Source organism: Entelurus aequoreus, linkage group LG12 (genome assembly GCF_033978785.1).
Source record: "Entelurus aequoreus isolate RoL-2023_Sb linkage group LG12, RoL_Eaeq_v1.1, whole genome shotgun sequence".
NCBI lineage: Eukaryota > Metazoa > Chordata > Actinopteri > Syngnathiformes > Syngnathidae > Entelurus > Entelurus aequoreus.
In genome coordinates, this window is record NC_084742.1 from 50102705 (window position 1) to 50111949 (window position 9245).

The 9245-nt window shown below is 45.5% G+C and overlaps 2 protein-coding genes across 2 annotated transcripts in view; both read right to left on the reverse strand.

The window, feature by feature from the left end:
* LOC133662317 (CTD nuclear envelope phosphatase 1A) overlaps positions 1–3361 on the reverse strand; it is a 75715-nt gene extending 72354 nt beyond the window's left edge. Inside the window, exon 1 of the mRNA XM_062066212.1 lies at positions 2716–3361. Coding sequence (XP_061922196.1) covers positions 2716–2820 — 105 coding nt within the window. The 5' untranslated portion in view covers positions 2821–3361. The remainder of the gene's footprint in view (positions 1–2715) is intronic.
* Positions 3362–7247: 3886 nt separating this feature from the next.
* On the reverse strand, positions 7248–8277 carry LOC133661292 (CTP synthase 1-like). Its single transcript, XM_062064426.1, is given in 2 exon segments — positions 7248–7715; positions 7717–8277. Coding segments are annotated over 2 exon segments (1017 nt in total). The 5' UTR covers positions 8266–8277.
* Between the last annotated feature and the right edge of the window lie 968 nt (positions 8278–9245).

Here is a 9245-nt window from a genome sequence, read left to right on the forward strand (position 1 = left end):
GCTACATATTAGGAGTAATGCTACTTTTTGTAGCAAAGCTTTTGCCCCACACTTGACAAATTACGGTTGTCTGTTCGACATATTCCCACTTGAAGCCAAACCACCGGCAGACGATGGACCCAGTGCTGTTTTTCTTGGGAATTAATTCTTCCTTCATTTGGGGACGGCGTGGCGAAGTTGGGAGAGTGGTCGTGCAAGCAATCTGAGGGTTACTGGTTCAATACCCACCTTCTACCATCCTAGTCACGTCCGTTGTGTCCTTGAGCAAGACACTTCACCCTTGCTCCTGATGCGCCTGGTTAGCGCCATGCATGGCAGCTCCCGCCATCAGTGTGTGAATGTGTGAATGTGGAAAATAGTGTCAAAGCGCTTTGAGTTCCTTAAAAAGGTAGAAAAGCGCTATACAAGTACAACCCATTTACCATTTACCATTCGTTATGAGATTTGCACCTTCTTTCTCTCGTGTTACGACTCGCATCACAGCTAACGTTATGCTGCTACCTGCTCCGAGAGGGCGTATACGTATGTGACGTATGTAAGAAGGTGCGCTTGCTGTCTGCGAGAAGGAGAGACAAGAAAAAGTGAAAAAAGCCTGTAGTGTAATGCCTGCAGCTAAAAGCAACTGCGTGAGAAAGTATACTCGAATATCACGATATAGTCATTTTCCATATCGCAGAGACAAACCCGCGATATATCGAGTACCACACTATAAGGCGCACCTAAAAACCTCCAATTTCCTCAAAAGCTTACAGTGCGCCTTATAATCCGGTGCGCCTTATATATGGACCATTATTGAGCCACAACAGGTCTCGCAACTACGGTAACTACGCCGACTTCATTTTCCCCCTTCTACGGCTGCTTACCGTAGAAGAAGAAGCGCTTCTTCTTCTACGAGGGAAAATGAAGTTGGCGGCTGCTTACCGTAGAAGAAAAACTTCTTCTTCTACGGGGGAAAATGAAGTCGGCGGCTGCTTACCGTAGAACAAGAAGTTCTTCTTCTACGGGGGAAAATGAAGTCTTGTAGTTGCGAGACCTAAACTTTATGTAAAGACCCAAAAATGGCTCCTATTAAGAGACACGCTTACGACGCAGAGTTTAAACTCAAGGCGATCAGTCACGCAGTAGAACACGGGAATAGAGCAGCAGCGAGAGAATTTAACATTAACGAATCAATGGTGCGGAAGTGGAGGAAGCAACATGATGACCTGCGCCAAGTAAAGAAGACGAAACAGAGTTTCCGAGGGAACAAAGCGAGATGGCTACAGTTGGAGGACAAACTCGAACAGTGGGTTGTTGAACAGAGAGCAGCAAGTAGAAGTGTCAGTACAATCACTATTTGTTTTGTTGACATTCCTTTTAGCGCAGCTCCATCTAATGGATGCATAACGTAACCCCAGCCTCTAATGTAGCGTCTATTCTATGCGCCTTATAATGCGGTGCGCCTTATATATGAACAAAGTTTTAAAATAGGCCATTCATTGAAGGTGCGCCTTATAATCCAGTGCGCCTTATAGTGCGGAAAATACGGTATATTGATATATCGCCCAGCCCTACTTGAAACTCTGCATGTCAACATCTCGGCCGGTGCCACACCCACAAAATGTCGAAGCAAGCACGCCGTCCCGAAGCAAGGGGACGGTGTGGCGCAGTTGGGAGAGTGGCTGTGCCAGCAACCTGAGGGTTCCTGGTTCAATCCCCACCTTCTACCATCGTAGTCACGTCTGTTGTGTCCTTGAGCAAGACACTTCACCCTTGCTCCTGATGGGTCCTGGTTAGCGCCTTGCATGGCAGCTCCCCCCATCAGTGTGTGAATGTATGTGTGTGGAAATAGTGTCAAAGCGCTTTGAGTTCCTTAACAAAAAGGTAGAAAGCGCTATACAAGTATAACCCATTTCCAGATCAACACCGTATGAACGAGGATGGTTTGTTGTGATCCCAATATGCAGACCACAGCGGGAGGCAGTGTGCAGGTAAAAAGGTATTTAACGCTTAAACCAAAAATGAACAAAAGGGAAAGGAAAAGGCATTGACGGATAGGGATGGCTATGCAAAACGAAAGTAAAACTGAACTGTCTACAAAGTAAACAGAAACAGAATGCTGGACGACAGCAAAAACTTGCAGCGTGTGGAGCAGAGACAGCATCTACAAAGTACATCCTTACATGACATGGCAATCAACAATGTACACACAAAGAAGGATAGCAGCAACTTAAATAGTCTTGCTTGCTAACACAACGCAGGTGCGGGGAGTAGTGCTCAAAAGGAAGACCTGAAACTGCTACAGGAAAACACAAAAATAACAGCGCAAGACAAGAACTTAAGCAATACACACTGGAAACAAACTCAAAATAAGGCACGAGGCCCTGGTGGAGTTTCATTATTTCATGTTTTCTGCTGGTGGTGTGCATCCGGATTTTTTCAATGAAAAAAGCGTGCCTTGCCTCAAAATAGGTTGAAAAACACTGCACTAATACAACTAAGGCTGATGTGTGCAGTATTTACTGAACTTATATTAAATAATACATTTATATGTTTTACAATTGATTGCTTGTAAATGTGCCTGGCACTCTCTGTGGTGGAGTAAATCAACGCTATCAACCCACTAAATGAGGAAATACAGTAGTTAGTCAATAAAAGCTAGCTAAGCCATAACATGCAGAACCTTTTCACACCTAATGTAGTGACCGTCAATCACATGACGTTGGCTTGTCTTACCGTTCGTAGATGCTTCCTGAGGATGTACATGATGAAGCCCCATAGTCTGGACGTCACGCCGAGGAAAGTCCGGATCCCCAGTAAACATTGGCGGGTCTTCAGCATGTTGACAGGCACGCAAAGACCCCCCAAAAGACGACAAAATAATAAGCCGAAGAGCAGCTCTTTTTAAAGGCGAGTGACAGTCCGCATTAGACGCTATCAAAAGAGCGATTGCAAGTTCCCCAAAAAGAGGCCAAATTGAACGTGTGAGTACCTCGCTCTACACACAAAATTAGCATTAAATGTAGCTTATTGACATAGTGGCACTTAAAGAAAAACCCAAATGTCACCGTTTCAGGACCTCGTTAGAAAGTGAGCTAGCGTTAGCCCTGCTAGCCTACAAGCCACCGCTAGCGTCGACAAGACCTTGAACCCTGCTCTGAAATTAGCCTTAAAACCCGGCAGTGTGACCACTTAAGTCTGGTCACCGGCTCAACTCGTCCTTTCAAAGCTGAGTGGGGTTTAAAAAAAATCCATAGGGTCCAGCGTAGGCGGGCAAAGTCAGTTTGTAGTCCACTGGAAATCCGGAATGAAACTGCGAGCCGCCATTGCCGCCTTGTCTACGTCACTTCCGGTAAGGGAATCTGCCGGCAGTGCGGGGTCGCGCGCGCAGCACGTCAACGTGGAAGGAAGCAGACGTGGACGCGCATCATGTCAGGAGGGAGGATTTACGTCGTTTGTTTTGTTGACTTATTAGATCAAATTGTAAAATTGACAGAAAATGGTTAAATTAACTAAATAATTTATCAGGATGAAACTGTTTACGTTTATTAAAACGAAATGGTAATTTTTCAGGAAAAACTTAACATTTTGTATGAAACGGTCGCAATATTCTGAGAACAATATTTTACAGGAAATAAAGTTGACATTTTACATAGTTGGAATAATATTAAAAACAAAAAAAAATAAAAAATAAAGTTGAAATAATTATTTATAAAATGTGTTTTAATTTTTACGAGAAAAGTTGACGTTTTAAAAGAAAAACATTGGCATTTAATGAGTAGTTGACACCAAAAAAGCGGCAAATATCGGTGGGTGTTTCTCCTCAGCTTTTTATTGTGTAAATGTTTTACTTCAATGGTGATGGCTTTCCTTTTCTTTGGCACATCGCCACCCGAAGACCTCGCCTTACGCTTGACAGATAAAATGCAAAAGCGATATAACTGCTTGTGACAAACGTACTCTCCCTTCACACCCACGGCCGTATTTATCATCATCAATACTTGTGAACAGTCATCGGATTTTGGATAGCATTCATTACCACGAAATGCTGAAGCACGGAATTTCGTATAATGAGGCCCACCTGTACATCATATGCCACTAGACTTTTTTTTATTAGGCATTTTGCATTTTTTTATGCATTGTTACAATGAATCGAAAAATTTGAATATAATATACAAACCCCGTTTCCATATGAGTTGGGAAATTGTGTTAGATGTAAATATAAACGGAATACAATGATTTGCAAATCATTTTCAACCCATATTCAGTTGAATATGCTACAAAGACAACATATTTGATGTTCAAACTGATAAACATTTTTTTTTTGCAAATAATCATTAACTTTAGAATTTGATGCCAGCAACACGTGACAAAGAAGTTGGGAATGCTCATCAAACACTTATTTGGAACATCCCACAGGTGAACAGGCAAATTCGGAACAGGTGGGTGCCATTATTGGGTATAAAAGTAGATTCCATGAAATGCTCAATCATTCACAAACAAGGATGGGGTGAGGGTCACCACTTTGTCAACAAATGCGTGAGCAAATTGTTGAACAGTTTAAGAAAAACTTTTCTCAACCAGTTATTGCAAGGAATTTAGGGATTTCACCATCTACTGTCCGGAAGATCATCAAAGGGTTCAGAGAATCTGGAAAAATCACTACACGTAAGCAGCTAAGCCCGTGACCTTCGATCCCTCAGGCTGTACTGCATCAACAAGCGACATCAGTGTGTAAAGGATATCACCACATGGGCTCAGGAACACTTCAGAAACCCACTGTCAGTAACTACAGTTGGTCGCTATATTTGTAAGTGCAAGTTAAAACTCTCCTATGCAAGGCAAAAACCATTTACCAACAACACCCAGAAACGCAGTCGGCTTCGCTGGGCCTGAGCTCATCTAAGATGGACTGATACAAAGTGGAAAAGTGTTCTGTGGTCGGACGAGTCCACATTTCAAATTGTTTTTGGAAACTGTGGACGTCGTGTCCTCCGGACCAAAGAGGAAAAGAACCATCCGGATTGTTATAGGCGCAAAGTTGAAAAGCCAGCATCTGTGATGGTATGGGGGTGTATTAGTGCCCAAGACATGGGTAACTTACACATCTGTGAAGGTGCCATTAATGCTGAAAAGTACATACAGGTTTTGGAGCAACATATGTTGCCATCCAAGCAACGTTACCATGGACGCCCCTGCTTATTTCAGCAAGACAATGCCAAGCCACGTGTTACATCAATGTGGCTTCATAGTAAAAGAGTGCGGGTACTAGACTGGCCTGCCTGTAGTCCAGACCTGTCTCCCATTGAAAATGTGTGGCGCATTATGAAGCCTAAAATACCACAACGGAGACCCCCGTAACTTAAGCTGTACATCAAGGAAGAATGGGAAAGAATTCCACCTGAGAAGCTTAAAAAATGTGTCTCCTCAGTTCCCAAACGTTTACTGAGTGTTGTTAAAAGGAAAGGCCATGTAACACAGTAGTGAACATGCCCTTTCCCAACTACTTTGGCACGTGTTGCAGCCATGAAATTCTAAGTTAATTATTATTTGCAAAAAAAAAAAAAACGTTTATGAGTTTGAACATGAAATATCTTGTCTTTGTAGTGCATTCAATTGAAAATGGGTTGAAAAGGATTTGCAAATCATTGTATTCCGTTTACATTTACATATAACACAATTTCCCAACTCATATGGAAACGGGGTTTGTAATATACATTTGCCAATTGATTTAATATACATTACCTATATCCAGCATTGCCAGAGTCAAACATCCACCGGTTGGATGTCCATCGTCTGCTCCATTTGTATTGGCCGGACCCCTGTAGTAGAGGGAGCATGCCGTTGGCATGCTGACTGCAGGAATGTCCACTAGAGATGTTGCCTGTGAATTGAATGTTAATTTCTCTACCAAAAGCGGACTCCAAAGACCTTTCAGAGAATTTCGCAGTACATCCAACCATCCTCATAACCGCAGACCACATGTAACCACACCAGCCCAGGACCTCCACATCCAGCAGGTGCACCTCCATTATCGTCTGGGACCAGCCACCCGGACAGCTGCTGCAACAATTGGTTTGAAAACTGAGAAACCGTGTCAGGGAAGCTAATCTGCATGCTCGTCGTCCTCATCAGGGTCTCGACTGGAGATGTCAGATAATGGCTTTTTTGCCGATATCCGATATTGTCCAACTGTTAATTACTGATACCGATATCAACCGATACCAATATATACAGTCATGGAATTAACACATTATTATACCTAATTTTGTTGTGATGCCCCGCTGGATACATTAAACAATGTAACAAGGTTTTCCAAAATAAATCAACTCAAGTTATGGAAAAAAATGCCAACATGGCACTGCCATATTTATTATTGAAGTCACAAAGTGCATTATTTTTTTTTAACAGCAACTTGGAATTTGGGACATGCTCTCCCTCCATGAGGAGGTTGAGGTGGGAGGGGTTGGGGGGGCGGGGTTGAGATGGGGGGGGGGTGGTGGTGGTGGGGGGGGGGGGGGGGTGGTGGTGGGGGGGGGTAGCGGGGGGTGTATATTGTAGCGTCCCGGAAGAGTTAGTGCTGCAAGGGGTGCTGGGTATTTGTTCTGTTGTGTTTATGTTGTGTTACGGTGCAGATGTTCTCCCGAAATGTGTTTGTCATTCTTGTTTGTTGTGGGTTCACAGTGTGGCGCATATTTGTAACAGTGTTAAAGTTGTTTATACAGTGTGACCTGTATGGCTGTTGACCAAGTATGCATGCATTCACTTGTGTGTGTGAAAAGCCGTAGATATTATGTGATTGGGCCGGCACGCAAAGGCAGTGCCTTTAAGATTTATTGCCGCTCTGGACTTCTCCCTACGTCCGTGTACAGAGCGGCGTTTTAAAAAGTAATTGTGGGGAGGCGGGGCCAGCGGTCCGACACCGGGGCCCGCTCCAAGATGGCGGCGAGGAGGCGTGGCCTGCGGACCCGCATCCAAATGGACTACAGGTGCGTGGGTCGGGCAGCTGGGCACTATCAGATAATCTCCTGTCTGTGTATAAAAGCGTGACAGCCGAGAGAGACAAGGAAGGAGGTGGAGAGCCAGAGGCAAGACACGCAGCAACGTATGCAGTGAGAGCAAGACGAAGACGACGAAGACGACGAAGACGACGACGACGACGACGAAGACGCGGTTGGCTGAAAAGCAGGAGGCGGATCGAGCAGCAGGTGGAGCCGGAGCTGAAAAGCGGCCAGCAAAAGACTTTTTGATATTGAAAAATAAAGAAGTCAAACCTGCTCACGACAATGTCGTCCTTGGATGGTCCTGAGAACCCACCCAGAAGCAAGAGTGTTCCACATTTGTCCTGGATTGTGCTCTGGCATGTCAATCACCACTGGGTATTTGGAGTTGGGGTTGAACTCTGTCCAGTTGGCGTCTTCCCAGCCTAGAACATTGCGGACGAATTCGCACACGGCCAGCTGCATGCCCAAACAAACACCTAGGAAAGGCTTATTCTGTTTTCTTGCCCAGTTTATAGCCAGCATCTTGCCTTCTGTACCTCTCACCCCAAATCCTCCTGGCACCAACACGCCGTCAGCGCTGCAGAGTTTTTGCCAGGCTTCGTGATATTTCACCGGCTCGTCCTGCAATGTACCGGGCTCCAGGTCGGCCGAGTCTATGTACTTGACCACTAGCTTGTGACTGATGGCGAGGGACGAGTGCTCCAGGGCCTTAATGACAGAGGTGTGGGAGTCTTGACAGCTCTGTGTACTTGCCCACCAGGGCTATGGAAACGTGCTTCAGGAGACGGTCGGATCTGTCAGCCATCTCCTTCCACTTGGAGAGCATCCTCATCTCAATAGCAAGGTTTAATCTCTGGCAGAAGTAGCCAACGATGCCTTGTTCCTCCAGCAGCAGAGGAACTCTGTAAACTGAAGGCCCATCATGGACACAGATCACCTGTGTGGGCTCCATGTGACAAAACATTGAGATATTTTCCTTTACTGCAGTTTCTAAGGGCGTTGTACAGCGGCACATGACCACATCGGGAGACAGTCCGAGACCCCGCAGCTCCCGCATGCTGTTTTGGGTCGGCTTAGTCTTCTGCTCTCCTGTTGTGTTGGGCTGTGGAACAAGGCTGACGTGGATATTGCAGAAGTTCTCTTTTTTCACTTTGAACTGAAATTGTCTGAAGGCCTCGATGAATGGCATGCTCTCGATGTCCCCCACCGTGCCCCCTAACTCTATGACACAAACTTGAGGCTCCACGCCGTCATCGTCAACAGAGATCTTGGCTTGGCTCATTACCTCCTTCCTCGTCTCTCTCGGCTGTCACGCTTTTATACACAGACAGGAGATTATCTGATTGTGCCCATTTGCCTGACCCACGCACCTGTAGTCCATTTGGACGTGGTTCCGCAGGCCACGCCTCCTCGCCGCCATCTTGGAGCGGGCCCCGGTGTCGGACCGCTGGCCCCGCCTCCCTACAGTCATAAATTTTACTTTTTGAAACAGATATCGATAATTTTGAAACAGATACCGATAATTTACGATATTACATTTTAAAGCATTTATCGGCCGATAATATCGGCAGTCCGATATTATCGGACATCTCTAGTCTCGACCTGACAACAGTTCGTAGTCGTAACCGACTTGAGTGGGCAAATGCTCACATTCGATGGCGTCTGGCATGTTGGAGAGGTGTTCTCTTCACGGATGAATCCCGGTTTTCACTGTTCAGGGCAGATGGCAGACAGCGTGTGTGGCGTCGTGTGGGAGAGCGGTTTGCTGATGTCAACGTTGTGAATGGCGCGGCCCATGGTGGGGGTGGTGTTATGGTATGGGCAGGCGTATGTTAGGGACAACGAATGCAAGTGTATTTTATTGATGGTATTTTGAATGCACAAAGATACCGCGAGGAGATCCTGAGGCCCATTGTTGTACCTTTCATTCCCTAAACATCCCATCATGTTGCAGCATGACAATGTACGGCCCTATGTTGCAAGGATCTACACAATTCCTGCAAGCTGAAAACATCCCAGTTCTTACATGGACCGCATACTCACCGGACATGTCACCCATTTAGCAACCGGAAGCATACAGGTAAAGCACTGTAAAAGAAGATAGGAGGACCCAGCCAATAGCCACGCCCTTAGCCTGGCAGGAAAGTCCTGAGCAACAGGACCAGGCAGCCTCATGTCAGGTTTCTGCTGTCTTCGATCATGAAATGTGAAACTTTTTTTTGTTTTACTTAAATGAGCGTAATCATACACAAAACTCTACAC